The 23,733-nt window shown below is 37.6% G+C and overlaps 1 protein-coding gene across 1 annotated transcript in view; it reads right to left on the bottom strand.

Moving 5' to 3' along the window:
* Positions 1-1,039: 1,039 nt before the first annotated feature.
* The window catches only part of LOC102805500 (bestrophin-4-like), a 32,100-nt gene continuing 9,406 nt past the window's right edge, over positions 1,040-23,733 (bottom strand). The window contains exons 4-9 of the mRNA XM_085500117.1: positions 20,942-21,019; positions 5,629-5,781; positions 5,313-5,393; positions 4,398-4,552; positions 3,617-3,974; positions 1,040-2,649 (exon numbers count right to left, since the gene is read on the bottom strand). Of these exons, the coding sequence (XP_085356243.1) occupies positions 2,608-2,649; positions 3,617-3,974; positions 4,398-4,552; positions 5,313-5,393; positions 5,629-5,781; positions 20,942-21,019 (867 nt within the window). The 3' untranslated portion in view covers positions 1,040-2,607. The remainder of the gene's footprint in view (positions 2,650-3,616; positions 3,975-4,397; positions 4,553-5,312; positions 5,394-5,628; positions 5,782-20,941; positions 21,020-23,733) is intronic.

Here is a 23,733-nt window from a genome sequence, read left to right as displayed (position 1 = left end):
AGGATCTATGTACCAAGTTTCATTGAAATGCGATGATTAGTACTTGAGATACCCGTGGAAAAGCTGAAAATTAACTAATTATGCAAATTAGGTGATTAATATGCACAAATATTTATTGGAAACAATCAATCTCTGCATAGTCCTTGAGTATGTAAGTACCACGTTTCATTGAAATGTAATGCTCATTACTTATATCAAATGCTGAAAATTAATTATGCAAATTAGGTAATTAATATGTACTGATATTACCATAAAAACTATCAGGTCTGTACAGTGTCATATGACATCTATGTACCAAGTTTCATTGAAATGTGATGATTAGTACTTGTATCAAATGCTGAAAATTAATTAATTATGCAAATTAGGTAATTAATATGTACTGATATTACCATAAAAACTATCAGGTCTGTGCAGTGTCATATGACATCTATGTACCAAGTTTCATTGAAATGTGATGATTAGTACTTGAGATATCAGTGGAAAAACAGAAAATTGACTAATCATTATGCAAATTAGGTAATTAGTATCCACGGATTATTACCAAAAAGTAATCAAATCTGCGCATATGTTCAGAGCATCTATGTACCAAGTTTCATCAAAATCCAATGAGTGGTTCTTTAGATATCAGTGGAACAGTCATAGAACAGCTAAAAATCAGCTAATTATCATGCATATTAGGTAATTAACGAGCATGGATTTTTACCAAAACTTAATCAAATATGCGCATTGACCCAGAGCATCTATGCACCAAGTTTCATCAAAAACCAATGTATGGTTCTTGAGATAGCAGTGGAACAGTCGGACACACATACACACATACACACACACACACACACACACACACACACATACACACACACAGACACACTAACTGCAAAGACTCCCATTATGTGCTTCGCACATGGGAGTCAAAAAGCGTGTAAATGAATAAAGCTTCACATCTAATAAGTTTTTTTTCACTCATTAAAGCTTAAATGGCAGCAGTCGTCATGCCGTGTCCTGTTCGATCTGGGACTCATAGCGACGTATACAACGCGTGTAAAATACATTGTTTATTTACATGATATTCGAACACGCATTGCCCGACGACAATCGTCCTTTAAATAAAAAATAATGAATTCATTGAATCCCTGATTAAAGTACAAAATGTATCTTGATCTAAAAAATACAATAAAAAAAACATGGTAAAACTATTGTAAGGTTTCCCCGAAAAAAAAATTTGTTATTAAAACCAACAGTGAAGATGATGACATTTCATCCCCATAACTGTTCCATCTGTTCCTTTTTTTAGTAAGTTAACAAAAATTGATATGTTTAATCAACAATTCGAATAAGAAAACACAATATGTCAATTCAAGCACACTGTTCCAGAGTAAATGTTACAACTATGATTAAGTGCAGTGAGTAATATGGTAATTGGAAAACCGAGACAGAAAAATGGAAATGTCATGCTTGACTTAGAGAACAAAACTTTTAAGGAAGTGAATTTTGAAACATTTTACCAAAATTGTTATGAATCAATAAAGCTTACATACGTTTATCAATTTTGAGTTTTTAATTATTATTACTCTGAGATTGTATGTTCATTTATGTGCTAAATGATATCTGATGATTTTGCAAGTCTACAATGTTTCTGATTCTGATATAATTTTTTGTTAGAATTTGCTATTTCTCTCGCATGATGTTCCAGCATCTGTGGTTTCGTAAAGATGTGTTCTTTGGAGAAAATGTTGCTGAATCATCAAATATTTCTCACATTTACCCAATATTCATAACAATAAATATGTCACATGATAGTCTGAAAACATATAAACTTAAATACCTTACAGTCACAGAAATATTAATACATACAAATATACAATAAATTAATTGATTCCAAGGATGAATTAATTGTAAAACCAAACAAACTTTAAAAGTGATCCATTGGAAATTTGGTGGTAGTAGCAAATATTCACTTTTGACAGTGAGTTTCCTGCGATTGTCTTAAAAAAAAAATAAATATGAATCTCAATTTCATTTATTTCGACCATTTTTCAATCCATAAAGGCTGTCACAGTAGTAATTAAAAACTCAGGGAGAATCACTGTCAAAGTGAAAGTCATCATTTTTACTGGGTTGATATGAACTAACATCAAATAACTGACAAAATGAAAATAATTGAAAACAAAGTCAGATATCTAGTTATGAATCAATTTCAGTAATATTTATGATTTATTATATTTAATCTTAATTTATCGATAATAAAACACCAAAATGTAAAAAATGAGATGATATAACACTGTAATTAAGAGACTCTTAAGTCACTGCCATACAAATACCTGTAATTATATCTTATCCATAACTCTATCAGTTCAAGTTCAAAATTTTATCTTTTAAATTTTCACGATTTAAAAGTTTGATAACATCTTTATTTCTTCCAACCTTATTAGCAATAAAGTTAAAATTTCAAGATAAAAATTGTGTTTTGTCGATGATATCTATACTGGCAGCTACAATTAGCCCATTTCATCAAGTTGTTCGTCCATTCAAGAAAACATTCAACGTCATGTTCAAGTTATTCCCAAGTCACTTTCATATTCCAGTCGATCTTGTGAGTAAAAATGATGTTTAAACGACAACATTAGGTGATGTTGATCCAACAATTTCCACCTAGAATAGAAGGATACAAAAAGTTGAGCATGTCTGTAAGATTGTCTGGTAGGAGAGGATGTCTGGGACAATGGTTGTCTGGAAAGGTACATGGAAGTACATAACACACTATCTACCATTACATGCATTAGATGTACCCCCCCCCCAGTGTTATGTAATACAGGACAGATAAAAAACACATAGTTCATATACATTGCAAAAATTGTATTCACTGAACCCGCTTACAGAAGATTGGGTTGCTCGGACCTTACAGATTTACCGGTATATACGGTACTGTCTGATAATGAATTATGGTAAAAATGGTTACTGTTGGCAAAGCTCGTGTGTTTATTTTCAGAATAATTATTATTATTTATTCTCTCAAAAAAATCGGTTGAAACAAATTGAAGTATCATGAATGAGCAGAATCACCACACAGCGAACACAAGGCAATCGTGTGAAATAGATCACCATCGCAACAACAAAATCAGCTCACTCAGTACACGCAATGATGTTTTAGTATTTAATGTTATTTATAGCAGTAGTTCCACCCTCAATATTCTGCAGTTACACATTTTTGGCTGTAGGAATATGCATGTGACAAATACATAATTACAAATGTATTTGCATAATTAATTAGATGACTCTTATTGTTGAAAGTCACAAAATATTCATATATAAAATCCCACCATATTTTCTCTTAGGTTGATGTAACAGACACTTGTGATTACTGCCAGAATATCAACAAATACGATGAGGATTTCAACAAAACTCTGGCAGTAATCACTCATGTCAGCTTACATCAATCTAAAAGAAAATATTGTGGGATTTTATATATGAATATTTTGTGACTTTCAACAATAAGAGTCATCTAATTAAATATGCAAATACATTTGTAATTACCCCAGTTTGTACTGCACTGTTCACAAAATGCCCTTTTTTATGATTTCCTAAAAAACCTTACTTTTAATATAATAGGTTCCCCTACCTTTGCTCCACTTGGAGTCACAACTACTTCAGTCTTCTTGCGAAACATAACCTCCTTTCGCTTTTCTCTAGCTTTGTCCTTGTTATCGACCTCTGTTACCTTCTCATCTTCAGTTTGTACATCCTCCTTTTTGGATGTCCCAGGAGCAGCATCTTTATCAGAATCTGTCTCCACCTCCACAGTGACACTGCATACCGGGTCTTCCTCTCCATCTTTGGTCTCTTTTTTCAGTTCAGTACCAGTATCTTTCTTACCTTTGGACTCAATGTCACCTCTATCTTTTGATGAATTGTTACCATAGTGACCAATGCTTATTATAGAATTGGGAACGGCAATAACGAAGTCCTTAGCTTTCAACCTTCAAAAAAAAAAAATAATTGCATTCAGTGTTGTAACTGACACTAAAACCTATTTCAATCCCACAATGCAGTGCTACTTGGTTATATTTACTTGAAAAATCCCCTCTCCAGGTAAGGTAATATGAGAAACAGATTTCAATTAGTATATTATGGTAAGTTACCACTTTCTATTTCCAATCAGTGTAAGTTAAACAAGCAGCCACTCGGCTGAGATAGCTCCACACATTTCAATTAAAGAATGGAAAAAATGAACAAATCTGAGAAAGGTCCAATCAAGAAAAAGTTGAAAAAGATTAAAAGTTGATGCTGACGTCAAAGACAGACAATCAGTAATATGATTAGCTCGACAGCGTAGCTAATACCAATCTAATCTAAAACAAAAATATTGACAAATTTTATAATATTGATTCTGATCTACTCACAGAACATCAACGGTTGATCCCAACCAGGTCCGTGCTAGTCTGCCTCTGAGTGTTGCTACGGTGTATGGCAACTCAAATTTTGGTTCATCCCAGTGCTTATCCTTCTCCAGAGTGGGAATTCGGCCATGAAGGTTATCAACAATCAACAATGCTACCTTTAAAAAAAAACATATTTTATTTGAAATTTGTTTCATAAAAATAATTCCTCTCATCACTATTCATAACCTTTAACCTTTCCACCACCAGACTTCTTTCGTCTAAATTATTCAGCACTTTTTTTCTAATAGTTTTCAATATTTATGGAAATGAACCCTAATTTTGGAGCTAACAGACAATATTTGAGTGAATTTTCAGTTTTTACTCAAAAAATGTGGCTATTTTTGGCCCAATTTTTTGAAGGAATGTGCAGACTATAAACAGGACTATTTTGTGAATTTGTGATGAAAAGGGGGAGCTGGTTAATTATACCTAAAAATACAAACAAATTGATCAAATTTTTTTTCTAGAAACTCAACCTCAGTCAACCCAGCTTTCGTATGACTTGTATAATTATAAAATGCAAATATGACATCACACAAATACTATGTTTGAAATCTATTATATTATTTTGACTAGCTTAGAAATTAGACTGGAGTAACAACAAAATCTAATGTGTTGTGTCAATTTTTAACCCAACAAAAATATACGCACATGATTATCACTGGAAGCCATTTTGAATTCAAAATTGTGAAAATACCATGGCAATCCCAAAATATATTCACTGATACAGATTTGTTAGATTAGTGCCTCAATGGTATTTAATGATGAATAATATGCAGTTATACAATGATTGTGACATTGAAATCATGAGAAATATTATGTTACCATGCATAGACATGACATCCCATTGTATTTATAAATATTATACATTGTTACCTGATAGTTTCTGTCTATCAGGTAATTCAATTCAAAATCATCATCGTCAGCTCCATATGGATTCATAATGGATTCAGCAACCTTTGAGAAAAGAACAGAGAAAATTTGTTTATTAGGAAGCTGAGTTGAGAGTGATACAAAGTCTGATGTAAATTACTAGGCGACTGTGTGTCAGTTTGAGTCAAGCACATAATATTATAATCTACATAGCTTTCACTGTGCCATGTACATTATTTCTGTGAACTGACATAGGTATAGTCATCGTCTTTACTTGTAAAGTCTTATGTTACCCAAATCTGAACTCATCTTCACTTACTTTCAGCCATCCAAAGTAGAAGAAGAACTCTATCACTGTCAGCACTGGGAAGTACAAGTCTAGCCAGAAACTCTCGATATTTGATGAAGGATTCAGAAACTGGGCAGCGAACAATTTAGCCAGAAAATATGTGTAAACAACAATTGTAACAACCTGTGAAGAACAATAGACAACAATGGTAAAAACTTGAGAAGAACAATAGACAACAATGGTGACAACTTGAGAAGAACAATAGACAACAATGGTAACAACTTGAGAACAATAGACAACAATAGCAACAACTTGAGAAGAACAATAGGCAACAATAGCAACAACTTGACAACAATAGACAACAATAGTAACAACTTGAGAAGAACAATAGACAAAACCAGTAACAACTTGTGAAGATCACATTTTGGGGTTTGATATCAATATGACAGGTAATATCTGAAGAAATGATTTCAAAAGTGGTGTTCAACATATCAATGAAGACACTTACCTGTGTATACACCAAGGGAACACTTATCCAATCACACTTACCTGTGTATACACCAAGGGAACACTAATCCAATCATAACTCAGCTGTGTATACACCAAGGGAACACTTATCCAATCATAACTCACCTGTGTATACACCAAGGGAACACTTATACAATCACACTTACCTGTGTATACACCAAGGGAACACTTATACAATCACACTTACCTGTGTATACACCAAGGGAACACTTATACAATCATAACTCAGCTGTGTATACACCAAGGGAACACTTATCCAATCATAACTCACCTGTGTATACACCAAGGGAACACTTATACAATCATAACTCAGCTGTGTAGACACCAAGGGAACACTTATCCAATCATAACTCACCTGTGTATACACCAAGGGAACACTTACACAATCACACTCACCTGTGTATACACCAAGGGAACACTTATACAATCATAACTCAGCTGTGTATACACCAAGGGAACACTTATCCAATCACACTTACCTGTGTATACACCAAGGGAACAGTTATACAATCATAACTCATCTGTGTATACACCAAGGGAACACTTATCCAATCATAACTCACCTGTGTATACACCAAGGGAACACTTATACAATCACACTCACCTGTGTATACACCAAGGGAACACTTATACAATCACACTTACCTGTGTATACACCAAGGGAACACTTATCCAATCACACTTACCTGTGTATACACCAAGGGAACAGTTATACAATCATAACTCATCTGTGTATACACCAAGGGAACACTTATCCAATCATAACTCACCTGTGTATACACCAAGGAAACACTTATACAATCACACTCACCTGTGTATACACCAAGGGAACACTTATACAATCACACTCACCTGTGTATACACCAAGGGAACACTTATACAATCATAACTCACCTGTGTATACACCAAGGGAACACTTATCCAATCACACTCACCTGTGTATACACCAAGGGAACACTTATCCAATCACACTCACCTGTGTATACACCAAAGGAACACTTATCCAATCACACTCACCTGTGTATACACCAAGGGAACACTTATCCAATCACACTCACCTGTGTATACACCAAAGGAACACTTATCCAATCACACTCACCTGTGTATACACCAAGGGAACACTTATACAATCATAACTCACCTGTGTATACACCAAGGGAACACTTATCCAATCACACTCACCTGTGTATACACCAAGGGAACACTTATACAATCATAACTCACCTGTGTATACACCAAGGGAACACTTATCCAATCACACTCACCTGTGTATACACCAAGGCAACACTTATACAATCATAACTCACCTGTGTATACACCAAGGGAACACTTATCCAATCACACTCACCTGTGTATACACCAAGGGAACACTTATACAATCATAACTCACCTGTGTATACACCAAGGGAACACTTATCCAATCACACTCACCTGTGTATACACCAAGGGAACACTTATACAATCATAACTCACCTGTGTATACACCAAGGGAACACTTATCCAATCACACTCACCTGTGTATACACCAAGGGAACACTTATACAATCACACTTACCTGTGTATACACCAAGGGAACACTTATCCAATCACACTCACCTGTGTATACACCAAGGGAACACTTATACAATCACACTTACCTGTGTATACACCAAGGGAACACTTATACAATCATAACTCACCTGTGTATACACCAAGGGAACACTTATCCAATCACACTCACCTGTGTATACACCAAGGGAACACTTATCCAATCACACTCACCTGTGTATACACCAAAGGAACACTTATCCAATCACACTCACCTGTGTATACACCAAGGGAACACTTATACAATCATAACTCACCTGTGTATACACCAAAGGAACACTTATCCAATCACACTCACCTGTGTATACACCAAGGGAACACTTATACAATCATAACTCACCTGTGTATACACCAAAGGAACACTTATCCAATCACACTCACCTGTGTATACACCAAAGGAACACTTATCCAATCACACTCACCTGTGTATACACCAAGGGAACACTTATACAATCATAACTCACCTGTGTATACACCAAAGGAACACTTATCCAATCACACTCACCTGTGTATACACCAAGGGAACACTTATCCAATCACACTTACCTGTGTATACACCAAGGGAACACTTATACAATCACACCCACCTGTGTATACACCAAGGGAACACTTATCCAATCACACTTACCTGTGTATACACCAAGGGAACACTTATCCAATCACACTCACCTGTGTATACACCAAGGGAACACTTATACAATCATAACTCACCTGTGTATACACCAAGGGAACACTTATACAATCACACTTACATGTGTATACACCAAGGGAACACTTATCCAATCACACTCACCTGTGTATACACCAAGGGAACACTTATACAATCACACTTACCTGTGTATACACCAAGGGAACACTTATACAATCACACTCACCTGTGTATACACCAAGGGAACACTTATCCAATCACACTCACCTGTGTATACACCAAGGGAACACTTATCCAATCACACTCACCTGTGTATACACCAAGGGAACACTTATCCAATCATAACTCACTTGTGTATACACCAAAGGAACATTTATCCAATCACACTCACCTGTGTATACACCAAGGGAACACTTATCCAATCACACTCACCTTTGTATACACCAAGGGAACACTTATCCAATCATAACTCAGCTGTGTATACACCAAGGGAACACTTATACAATCATACTCACCTGTGTATACACCAAGGGAACACTTATACAATCACACTTACCTGTGTATACACCAAGGGAACACTTATCCAATCACACTCACCTGTGTATACACCAAGGGAACACTTATCCAATCACACTCACCTTTGTATACACCAAGGGAACACTTATCCAATCATAACTCAGCTGTGTATACACCAAAGGAACACTTATACAATCACACTCACCTGTGTATACACCAAGGGAACACTTATACAATCATACTCACCTGTGTATACACCAAGGGAACACTTATACAATCACACTTACCTTTGTATACACCAAGGGAACACTTATACAATCACACTCACCTTTGTATACACCAAGGGAACACTTATCCAATCACACTCACCTGTGTATACACCAAGGGAACACTTATACAATCACACTCACCTTTGTATACACCAAGGGAACACTTATCCAATCATAACTCACCTGTGTATACACCAAGGGAACACTTATCCAATCATAACTCACCTGTGTATACACCAAGGGAACACTTATACAATAACACTCACCTGTGTATACACCAAAGGAACACTTATACAATCATACTCACCTGTGTATACACCAAGGGAACACTTATACAATCACACTTACCTGTGTATACACCAAGGGAACACTTATACAATCACACTCACCTTTGTATACACCGAGGGAACACTTATCCAATCACACTCACCTGTGTATACACCAAGGGAACACTTATCCAATCACACTCACCTGTGTATACACCAAGGGAACACTTATCCAATCACACTCACCTGTGTATACACCGAGGGAACACTTATCCAATCACACTCACCTGTGTATACACCAAGGGAACACTTATACAATCACACTCACCTGTGTATACACCAAGGGAACACTTATCCAATCACACTTACCTGTGTATACACCGAGGGAACACTTATACAATCACACTCACCTGTGTATACACCAAGGGAACACTTATACAATCATAACTCACCTGTGTATACACCAAAGGAACACTTATCCAATCACACTCACCTGTGTATACACCAAAGGAACACTTATCCAATCACACTCACCTGTGCATACACCAAGGGAACACTTATACAATCATAACTCACCTGTGTATACACCAAAGGAATACTTATCCAATCACACTCACCTGTGTATACACCAAGGGAACACTTATCCAATCACACTTACCTGTGTATACACCAAGGGAACACTTATACAATCACACTCACCTGTGTATACACCAAGGGAACACTTATCCAATCACACTTACCTGTGTATACACCAAGGGAACACTTATCCAATCACACTCACCTGTGTATACACCAAGGGAACACTTATACAATCATAACTCACCTGTGTATACACCAAGGGAACACTTATACAATCACACTTACCTGTGTATACACCAAGGGAACACTTATCCAATCACACTCACCTGTGTATACACCAAGGGAACACTTATACAATCACACTTACCTGTGTATACACCAAGGGAACACTTATACAATCACACTCACCTGTGTATACACCAAGGGAACACTTATCCAATCACACTCACCTGTGTATACACCAAGGGAACACTTATCCAATCACACTCACCTGTGTATACACCAAGGGAACACTTATCCAATCATAACTCACTTGTGTATACACCAAGGGAACACTTATACAATCATACTCACCTGTGTATACACCAAGGGAACACTTATACAATCACACTTACCTGTGTATACACCAAGGGAACACTTATCCAATCACACTCACCTGTGTATACACCAAGGGAACACTTATCCAATCACACTCACCTTTGTATACACCAAGGGAACACTTATCCAATCATAACTCTGCTGTGTATACACCAAAGGAACACTTATACAATCACACTCACCTGTGTATACACCAAGGGAACACTTATACAATCATACTCACCTGTGTATACACCAAGGGAACACTTATACAATCACACTTACCTTTGTATACACCAAGGGAACACTTATACAATCACACTCACCTTTGTATACACCAAGGGAACACTTATCCAATCACACTCACCTGTGTATACACCAAGGGAACACTTATACAATCACACTCACCTTTGTATACACCAAGGGAACACTTATCCAATCATAACTCACCTGTGTATACACCAAGGGAACACTTATCCAATCATAACTCACCTGTGTATACACCAAGGGAACACTTATACAATAACACTCACCTGTGTATACACCAAGGGAACACTTATACAATCATACTCACCTGTGTATACACCAAGGGAACACTTATACAATCACACTCACCTTTGTATACACCGAGGGAACACTTATCCAATCACACTCACCTGTGTATACACCAAGGGAACACTTATCCAATCACACTCACCTGTGTATACACCAAGGGAACACTTATCCAATCACACTCACCTGTGTATACACCGAGGGAACACTTATCCAATCACACTCACCTGTGTATACACCAAGGGAACACTTATACAATCACACTCACCTGTGTATACACCAAGGGAACACTTATCCAATCATACTCACCTGTGTATACACCAAGGGAACACTTATACAATCACACTTACCTTTGTATACACCAAGGGAACACTTATACAATCACACTCACCTTTGTATACACCAAGGGAACACTTATCCAATCACACTCACCTGTGTATACACCAAGGGAACACTTATACAATCACACTCACCTTTGTATACACCAAGGGAACACTTATCCAATCATAACTCACCTGTGTATACACCAAGGGAACACTTATCCAATCATAACTCACCTGTGTATACACCAAGGGAACACTTATACAATAACACTCACCTGTGTATACACCAAGGGAACACTTATACAATCATACTCACCTGTGTATACACCAAGGGAACACTTATACAATCACACTTACCTGTGTATACACCAAGGGAACACTTATACAATCACACTCACCTTTGTATACACCGAGGGAACACTTATCCAATCACACTCACCTGTGTATACACCAAGGGAACACTTATCCAATCACACTCACCTGTGTATACACCAAGGGAACACTTATCCAATCACACTCACCTGTGTATACACCGAGGGAACACTTATCCAATCACACTCACCTGTGTATACACCAAGGGAACACTTATACAATCACACTCACCTGTGTATACACCAAGGGAACACTTATCCAATCACACTTACCTGTGTATACACCGAGGGAACACTTATACAATCACACTCACCTGTGTATACACCAAGGGAACACTTATACAATCATAACTCACCTGTGTATACACCAAAGGAACACTTATCCAATCACACTCGCCTGTGTATACACCAAAGGAACACTTATCCAATCACACTCACCTGTGCATACACCAAGGGAACACTTATACAATCATAACTCACCTGTGTATACACCAAAGGAACACTTATCCAATCACACTCACCTGTATATACACCAAGGGAACACTTATCCAATCACACTTACCTGTGTATACACCAAGGGAACACTTATACAATCACACTCACCTGTGTATACACCAAGGGAACACTTATCCAATCACACTTACCTGTGTATACACCAAGGGAACACTTATCCAATCACACTCACCTGTGTATACACCAAGGGAACACTTATCCAATCATAACTCACCTGTGTATACACCAAGGGAACACTTATACAATCACACTTACCTGTGTATACACCAAGGGAACACTTATCCAATCACACTCACCTGTGTATACACCAAGGGAACACTTATACAATCATAATTCACCTGTGTATACACCAAGGGAACACTTATCCAATCACACTCACCTGTGTATACACCAAGGGAACACTTATACAATCATAACTCACCTGTGTATACACCAAGGGAACACTTATCCAATCATAACTCACCTGTGTATACACCAAGGGAACACTTATCCAATCATAACTCACCTGTGTATACACCAAGGGAACACTTATACAATAACACTCACCTGTGTATACACCGAGGGAACACTTATCCAATCACACTCACCTGTGTATACACCAAGGGAACACTTATCCAATCACACTCACCTGTGTATACACCAAGGGAACACTTATCCAATCACACTCACCTGTGTATACACCGAGGGAACACTTATCCAATCACACTCACCTGTGTATACACCAAGGGAACACTTATACAATCACACTCACCTGTGTATACACCAAGGGAACACTTATCCAATCATACTCACCTGTGTATACACCAAGGGAACACTTATACAATCACACTTACCTTTGTATACACCAAGGGAACACTTATACAATCACACTCACCTTTGTATACACCAAGGGAACACTTATCCAATCACACTCACCTGTGTATACACCAAGGGAACACTTATACAATCACACTCACCTTTGTATACACCAAGGGAACACTTATCCAATCATAACTCACCTGTGTATACACCAAGGGAACACTTATCCAATCATAACTCACCTGTGTATACACCAAGGGAACACTTATACAATAACACTCACCTGTGTATACACCAAGGGAACACTTATACAATCATACTCACCTGTGTATACACCAAGGGAACACTTATACAATCACACTTACCTGTGTATACACCAAGGGAACACTTATACAATCACACTCACCTTTGTATACACCGAGGGAACACTTATCCAATCACACTCACCTGTGTATACACCAAGGGAACACTTATCCAATCACACTCACCTGTGTATACACCAAGGGAACACTTATCCAATCACACTCACCTGTGTATACACCGAGGGAACACTTATCCAATCACACTCACCTGTGTATACACCAAGGGAACACTTATACAATCACACTCACCTGTGTATACACCAAGGGAACACTTATCCAATCACACTCACCTGTGTATACACCAAGGGAACACTTATCCAATCATAACTCACCTGTGTATACACCAAGGGAACACTTATCCAATCACACTCACCTGTGTATACACCAAGGGAACACTTATACAATCACACTTACCTGTGTATACACCAAGGGAACACTTATACAATCACACTCACCTGTGTATACACCAAGGGAACACTTATCCAATCACACTCACCTGTGTATACACCAAGGGAACACTTATCCAATCACACTCACCTGTGTATACACCAAGGGAACACTTATCCAATCATAACTCACTTGTGTATACACCAAGGGAACACTTATACAATGATACTCACCTGTGTATACACCAAGGGAACACTTATACAATCACACTTACCTGTGTATACACCAAGGGAACACTTATCCAATCACACTCACCTGTGTATACACCAAGGGAACACTTATCCAATCACACTCACCTTTGTATACACCAAGGGAACACTTATCCAATCATAACTCAGCTGTGTATACACCAAAGGAACACTTATACAATCACACTCACCTGTGTATACACCAAGGGAACACTTATACAATCATACTCACCTGTGTATACACCAAGGGAACACTTATACAATCACACTTACCTTTGTATACACCAAGGGAACACTTATACAATCACACTCACCTTTGTATACACCAAGGGAACACTTATCCAATCACACTCACCTGTGTATACACCAAGGGAACACTTATACAATCACACTCACCTTTGTATACACCAAGGGAACACTTATCCAATCATAACTCACCTGTGTATACACCAAGGGAACACTTATCCAATCATAACTCACCTGTGTATACACCAAGGGAACACTTATACAATAACACTCACCTGTGTATACACCAAGGGAACACTTATACAATCATACTCACCTGTGTATACACCAAGGGAACACTTATACAATCACACTTACCTGTGTATACACCAAGGGAACACTTATACAATCACACTCACCTTTGTATACACCGAGGGAACACTTATCCAATCACACTCACCTGTGTATACACCAAGGGAACACTTATCCAATCACACTCACCTGTGTATACACCAAGGGAACACTTATCCAATCACACTCACCTGTGTATACACCGAGGGAACACTTATCCAATCACACTCACCTGTGTATACACCAAGGGAACACTTATACAATCACACTCACCTGTGTATACACCAAGGGAACACTTATCCAATCACACTTACCTGTGTATACACCGAGGGAACACTTATACAATCACACTCACCTGTGTATACACCGAGGGAACACTTATCCAATCATAACTCACCTGTATACACCAAGGGAACACTTATACAATCACACTCACCTGTGTATACACCGAGGGAACACTTATCCAATCACACTCACCTGTGTATACACCAAGGGAACACTTATCCAATCACACTTACCTGTGTATACACCAAGGGAACACTTATCCAATCATAACTCAGCTGTGTATACACCAAGGGAACACTTATCCAATCACACTCACCTGTGTATACACCAAGGGAACACTTATACAATCACACTCACCTGTGTATACACCGAGGGAACACTTATCCAATCACACTCACCTGTGTATACACCAAAGGAACACTTATCCAATCATAACTCACCTGTGTATACACCAAGGGAACACTTATACAATCATAACTCACCTGTGTATACACCAAGGGAACACTTATCCAATCACACTCACCTGTGTATACACCAAAGGAACACTTATCCAATCATAACTCACCTGTGTATACACCAAGGGAACACTTATACAATCACACTTACCTGTGTATACACCAAGGGAACACTTATACAATCACACTTACCTGTGTATACACCAAGGGAACACTTATACAATCATACTCACCTGTGTATACACCAAGGGAACACTTATCCAATCACACTCACCTGTGTATACACCAAGGGAACACTTATCCAATCACACTCACCTTTGTATACACCAAGGAAACACTTATCCAATCATAACTCAGCTGTGTATACACCAAAGGAACACTTATACAATCACACTCACCTGTGTATACACCAAGGGAACACTTATACAATCATACTCACCTGTGTATACACCAAGGGAACACTTATACAATCACACTTACCTTTGTATACACCAAGGGAACACTTATACAATCACACTCACCTTTGTATACACCAAGGGAACACTTATCCAATCACACTCACCTGTGTATACACCAAGGGAACACTTATACAATCACACTCACCTTTGTATACACCAAGGGAACACTTATCCAATCATAACTCACCTGTGTATACACCAAGGGAACACTTATCCAATCATAACTCACCTGTGTATACACCAAGGGAACACTTATCCAATCACACTCACCTGTGTATACACCAAGGGAACACTTATCCAATCACACTCACCTTTGTATACACCAAGGAAACACTTATCCAATCATAACTCAGCTGTGTATACACCAAAGGAACACTTATACAATCACACTCACCTGTGTATACACCAAGGGAACACTTATACAATCATACTCACCTGTGTATACACCAAGGGAACACTTATACAATCACACTTACCTTTGTATACACCAAGGGAACACTTATACAATCACACTCACCTTTGTATACACCAAGGGAACACTTATCCAATCACACTCACCTGTGTATACACCAAGGGAACACTTATACAATCACACTCACCTTTGTATACACCAAGGGAACACTTATCCAATCATAACTCACCTGTGTATACACCAAGGGAACACTTATCCAATCATAACTCACCTGTGTATACACCAAGGGAACACTTATACAATAACACTCACCTGTGTATACACCAAGGGAACACTTATACAATCATACTCACCTGTGTATACACCAAGGGAACACTTATACAATCACACTTACCTGTGTATACACCAAGGGAACACTTATACAATCACACTCACCTTTGTATACACCGAGGGAACACTTATCCAACCACACTCACCTGTGTATACACCAAGGGAACACTTATCCAATCACACTCACCTGTGTATACACCAAGGGAACACTTATCCAATCACACTCACCTGTGTATACACCGAGGGAACACTCATCCAATCACACTCACCTGTGTATACACCAAGGGAACACTTATACAATCACACTCACCTGTGTATACACCAAGGGAACACTTATCCAATCACACTTACCTGTGTATACACCGAGGGAACACTTATACAATCACACTCACCTGTGTATACACCGAGGGAACACTTATCCAATCATAACTCACCTGTATACACCAAGGGAACACTTATACAATCACACTCACCTGTGTATACACCGAGGGAACACTTATCCAATCACACTCACCTGTGTATACACCAAGGGAACACTTATCCAATCACACTTACCTGTGTATACACCAAGGGAACACTTATCCAATCATAACTCAGCTGTGTATACACCAAGGGAACACTTATCCAATCACACTCACCTGTGTATACACCAAGGGAACACTTATACAATCACACTCACCTGTGTATACACCGAGGGAACACTTATCCAATCACACTCACCTGTGTATACACCAAAGGAACACTTATCCAATCATAACTCACCTGTGTATACACCAAGGGAACACTTATACAATCATAACTCACCTGTATACACCAAGGGAACACTTATACAATCACACTCACCTGTGTATACACCGAGGGGACACTTATCCAATCACACTCACCTGTGTATACACCAAGGGAACACTTATCCAATCACACTTACCTGTGTATACACCAAGGGAACACTTATCCAATCATAACTCAGCTGTGTATACACCAAGGGAACACTTATCCAATCACACTCACCTGTGTATACACCAAGGGAACACTTATACAATCACACTCACCTGTGTATACACCGAGGGAACACTTATCCAATCACACTCACCTGTGTATACACCAAAGGAACACTTATCCAATCATAACTCACCTGTGTATACACCAAGGGAACACTTATACAATCATAACTCACCTGTGTATACACCAAGGGAACACTTATCCAATCACACTCACCTGTGTATACACCAAAGGAACACTTATCCAATCATAACTCACCTGTGTATACACCAAGGGAACACTTATCCAATCATAACTCACCTGTGTATACACCAAGGGAACACTTATACAATAACACTCACCTGTGTATACACCAAGGGAACACTTATACAATCATACTCACCTGTGTATACACCAAGGGAACACTTATACAATCACACTTACCTGTGTATACACCAAGGGAACACTTATACAATCACACTCACCTTTGTATACACCGAGGGAACACTTATCCAATCACACTCACCTGTGTATACACCAAGGGAACACTTATCCAATCACACTCACCTGTGTATACACCAAGGGAACACTTATCCAATCACACTCACCTGTGTATACACCGAGGGAACACTTATCCAATCACACTCACCTGTGTATACACCAAGGGAACACTTATACAATCACACTCACCTGTGTATACACCAAGGGAACACTTATCCAATCACACTTACCTGTGTATACACCAAGGGAACACTTATACAATCACACTCACCTTTGTATACACCGAGGGAACACTTATCCAATCACACTCACCTGTGTATACACCAAGGGAACACTTATCCAATCACACTCACCTGTGTATACACCGAGGGAACACTTATCCAATCACACTCACCTGTGTATACACCAAGGGAACACTTATCCAATCACACTTACCTGTGTATACACCAAGGGAACACTTATCCAATCATAACTCAGCTGTGTATACACCAAGGGAACACTTATCCAATCACACTTACCTGTGTATACACCGAGGGAACACTTATACAATCACACTCACCTGTGTATACACCGAGGGAACACTTATCCAATCATAACTCACCTGTATACACCAAGGGAACACTTATACAATCACACTCACCTGTGTATACACCGAGGGAACACTTATCCAATCACACTCACCTGTGTATACACCAAGGGAACACTTATCCAATCACACTTACCTGTGTATACACCAAGGGAACACTTATCCAATCATAACTCACCTGTGTATACACCAAGGGAACACTTATCCAATCACACTCACCTGTGTATACACCAAGGGAACACTTATACAATCACACTCACCTGTGTATACACCGAGGGAACACTTATCCAATCACACTCACCTGTGTATACACCAAAGGAACACTTATCCAATCATAACTCACCTGTGTATACACCAAGGGAACACTTATACAATCATAACTCACCTGTGTATACACCAAGGGAACACTTATCCAATCACACTCACCTGTGTATACACCAAAGGAACACTTATCCAATCATAACTCACCTGTGTATACACCAAGGGAACACTTATACAATCACACTTACCTGTGTATACACCAAGGGAACACTTATACAATCACACTTACCTGTGTATACACCAAGGGAACACTTATACAATCATACTCACCTGTGTATACACCAAGGGAACACTTATACAATCACACTTACCTGTGTATACACCAAGGGAACACTTATCCAATCACACTCACCTGTGTATACACCAAGGGAACACTTATCCAATCACACTCACCTTTGTATACACCAAGGAAACACTTATCCAATCATAACTCAGCTGTGTATACACCAAAGGAACACTTATACAATCACACTCACCTGTGTATACACCAAGGGAACACTTATACAATCATACTCACCTGTGTATACACCAAGGGAACACTTATACAATCACACTTACCTTTGTATACACCAAGGGAACACTTATACAATCACACTCACCTTTGTATACACCAAGGGAACACTTATCCAATCACACTCACCTGTGTATACACCAAGGGAACACTTATACAATCACACTCACCTTTGTATACACCAAGGGAACACTTATCCAATCATAACTCACCTGTGTATACACCAAGGGAACACTTATCCAATCATAACTCACCTGTGTATACACCAAGGGAACACTTATACAATAACACTCACCTGTGTATACACCAAGGGAACACTTATACAATCATACTCACCTGTGTATACACCAAGGGAACACTTATACAATCACACTTACCTGTGTATACACCAAGGGAACACTTATACAATCACACTCACCTTTGTATACACCGAGGGAACACTTATCCAATCACACTCACCTGTGTATACACCAAGGGAACACTTATCCAATCACACTCACCTGTGTATACACCAAGGGAACACTTATCCAATCACACTCACCTGTGTATACACTGAGGGAACACTTATCCAATCACACTCACCTGTGTATACACCAAGGGAACACTTATACAATTACACTCACCTGTGTATACACCAAGGGAACACTTATCCAATCACACTTACCTGTGTATACACCGAGGGAACACTTATACAATCACACTCACCTGTGTATACACCGAGGGAACACTTATCCAATCATAACTCACCTGTATACACCAAGGGAACACTTATACAATCACACTCACCTGTGTATACACCGAGGGAACACTTATCCAATCACACTCACCTGTGTATACACCAAGGGAACACTTATCCAATCACACTTACCTGTGTATACACCAAGGGAACACTTATCCAATCATAACTCAGCTGTGTATACACCAAGGGAACACTTATCCAATCACACTCACCTGTGTATACACCAAGGGAACACTTATACAATCACACTCACCTGTGTATACACCGAGGGAACACTTATCCAATCACACTCACCTGTGTATACACCAAAGGAACACTTATCCAATCATAACTCACCTGTGTATACACCAAGGGAACACTTATACAATCATAACTCACCTGTGTATACACCAAGGGAACACTTATCCAATCACACTCACCTGTGTATACACCAAAGGAACACTTATCCAATCATAACTCACCTGTGTATACACCAAGGGAACACTTATACAATCACACTTACCTGTGTATACACCAAGGGAACACATATACAATCACACTTACCTGTGTATCCACCAAGGGAACACTTATACAATCACACTTACCTGTGTATACACCAAGGGAACACTTATACAATCACACTTACCTGTGTATACACCAAGGGAACACTTATCCAATCATAACTCACCTGTGTATACACCAAGGGAACACTTATCCAATCATAACTCATCATAGTACCACAAGTACCACGGTGCTCTTGAACTTTCTGAAAATTAATTTCAATATATTAAAATAAACATGCATTCAAGAGTATACATATATACATGTATGTTCTATTGGAAGGATAAAACAATGAATTAAGTGTACACCAATATAAAACCCTTGTCTTAAATGTTCATTGACAGAATATTTACCATAAATGCATGTGTTTTATAGGAATTTTCTAATCAATCCAAAAAGATATCTTAAACTGAATATAAACATATTTTGAAATGTCAGTGATTTTTCCAGCAGATGCTTTGTTATAAACAGCTCTAGAAATTATTACTACATGTATAAATGTTTTTATAATTAGATTTTGAAGGGATAATCATTCATTAACCCATTACTATCATATCAATTAAAACGTGTACTTGGCCTCAACTGGTATGATTAACCCATATCCAGCAGTTTGTTTCACAACAAAAACTGAGACTTTGCAAATTATTTCTTTAAAGGAATAATCCAATAAAGTTAGAATACCATGGTTGGTGCCTGGGGATGCGAACATGATGATAATATATGATGTGAGCTCATTGGGGAAGTGGATAAATGAGCACCACGAATAATCAGTAGAATATATGAGCAAATCAGTATGACAGCTATTACGAAAGTCATACTGTGTAGAGTAAACTTCGGTAACAGCGAGTAAATGGTATGCACATTATAAGGGTATGCATAACACTAAAAGTATTAAGTATAGCCATCCAACTAGTAGTGACGGCAGGTCATACAAAGAATATACTGCAATAGAAACAGGTTAGGATCTTACAAGAACTATAATCTTGAAATCGATCTGCACTTCAAATTTCTGTTGACAAACTTGAGTATAAATCCAGTAATTGTAATTAATTCATGGCATTATTTTACAACTATTGACCAAACTATTCTTTTTTCTGCATGTTATACAGATGTATTTGCATTCGTAATTCAGTTTCTAACAAGATTGTCTCCACCAATCTGATCAATAGTTTCATCTCAACTTCATCACAACAATGACATCACAGATGTTCAATGGAAGACAAAATGGGAAATCAACTAAAATATCAAGGGATTCTAGATTATTTCAGAATACAATGCATTTACCAAATGACATTAAAGAACAGAAATTTGATAGTGTGACGAAAAACAAATGGATGTAGTAACTATGGCAACATGAATTATAAAAGTTAAAATTCATACAGAAAGACAAATTATTTATCAATCTCAAAACAGTTTGATGAAATATTCGTAATCTGCTTCGTAATGTGATACATCGGCAGTTCGGCTTTGTAGAACAAACGACTTATATCCTGTGTTTTGAATCTGTTGCGTTTCTAAGGCTAATCTTCTAAATGTCAGATGTCTACAGAAAGTATTATGGGATGGATGCGTGTAACTAGTAAATATACAGAAGATTGGGAAGCACTACAAATTCTAGATATTTTATTGGGTTAATGTTTCAATGAAATAAATGTAAATGACCAAGAAATAGCTGAAAATATAACCTTTTACCAAAATATGAAAAAATATTCATCAAAATTTTGAAATATTGTCACAAAATTAACAAATCTGGGTGAAAAAAAACCACACAAGGTAATATTGTAGTTAGTATGAAACTTATATACTAACTATTTAAAAACAAAACAATACATAATGTAAAGTTGAAGGTGGAGTGGAGGAGATGAACAACAACAGAAACATCAGTAATATGAACAACTCTGTTCCATCAACACCAAAGCTAAACAAGCAGCCTATCGGCTGAGTTAGCTCCGCTGTTAGCAATGCACATTTCAATTAAAGAACTGAAGACATCATTAGAAAATGAACAATATGTATAGTATCAAAGCAATCGGACTTACAGTTTTTAACAAGAAGTCGAAAATATCACTTTTTACCAAAAATAACCAAAATATTCACCAAAATTAGAGAATTGAAGATATCATCACGAAATGAACAAATCTGAGAAAGGTCTACATGTAGTATCTATATATGTAATATCAGAGGGACTGTGGTAATATCAAAGCAATTGACCTTTTGGTTTTTAACAAAAAGTCGAAAATATCACTTTTTACCAAAAATTACAAAAATATTCACCAAAATTAGAGAATTGAAGATATCATCACAAAATGAACACATCTGAGAGAGGTCCACATGTAGTACCTATAGATGTAATATCAAAGCAATCAGACTATTGGTTTTTTACAAGAAGTCGAAAATATCACTTTTTACCAAAAATGACAAAAATATTCACCAAAATTAAAGAATCGAAGATATCATCACGAAATGAACAAATCTGAGAAAGGTCTACATATAGTATCTAAATATATAATATCAAAGCAATTGAACTATTGGTTTTTAACAAGAAGTCGAAAATATCACTTTTTACTAAAAATTACAAAAATATTCACCAAAATTAGAGAATTGAAGACATCATCACAAAATGAACAAATCTGAGAGAGGTCCACATGTAGTACCTATATATATAATATCAAAGCAATAGGACTTGTGGTTTTTAACAAGAAGTCGAAAATATCACTTTTTACCAAAAATGATAAAAATATTCACCAAAATTAGAGAATTAAAGATATCATTACAAAATGAACAAATCTGAGAGAGGTCCACATGTAGTACCTATATATGTAATATCAAAGCAATTGCACTTGCGGTTTTTAACAAGAAGTCGAAAATATCACTTTTTACCAAAAATGACAAAAATATTCACCAAAATTAGAGAATTGA

The sequence above is a fragment of the Saccoglossus kowalevskii genome, chromosome 6 (genome assembly GCF_978046115.1).
Source record: "Saccoglossus kowalevskii chromosome 6, keSacKowa6.1, whole genome shotgun sequence".
Classification (NCBI taxonomy): domain Eukaryota; kingdom Metazoa; phylum Hemichordata; class Enteropneusta; family Harrimaniidae; genus Saccoglossus; species Saccoglossus kowalevskii.
Note: the sequence above shows the minus strand (reverse complement) of the source record. Positions and strands in the feature narration are given on the sequence as shown.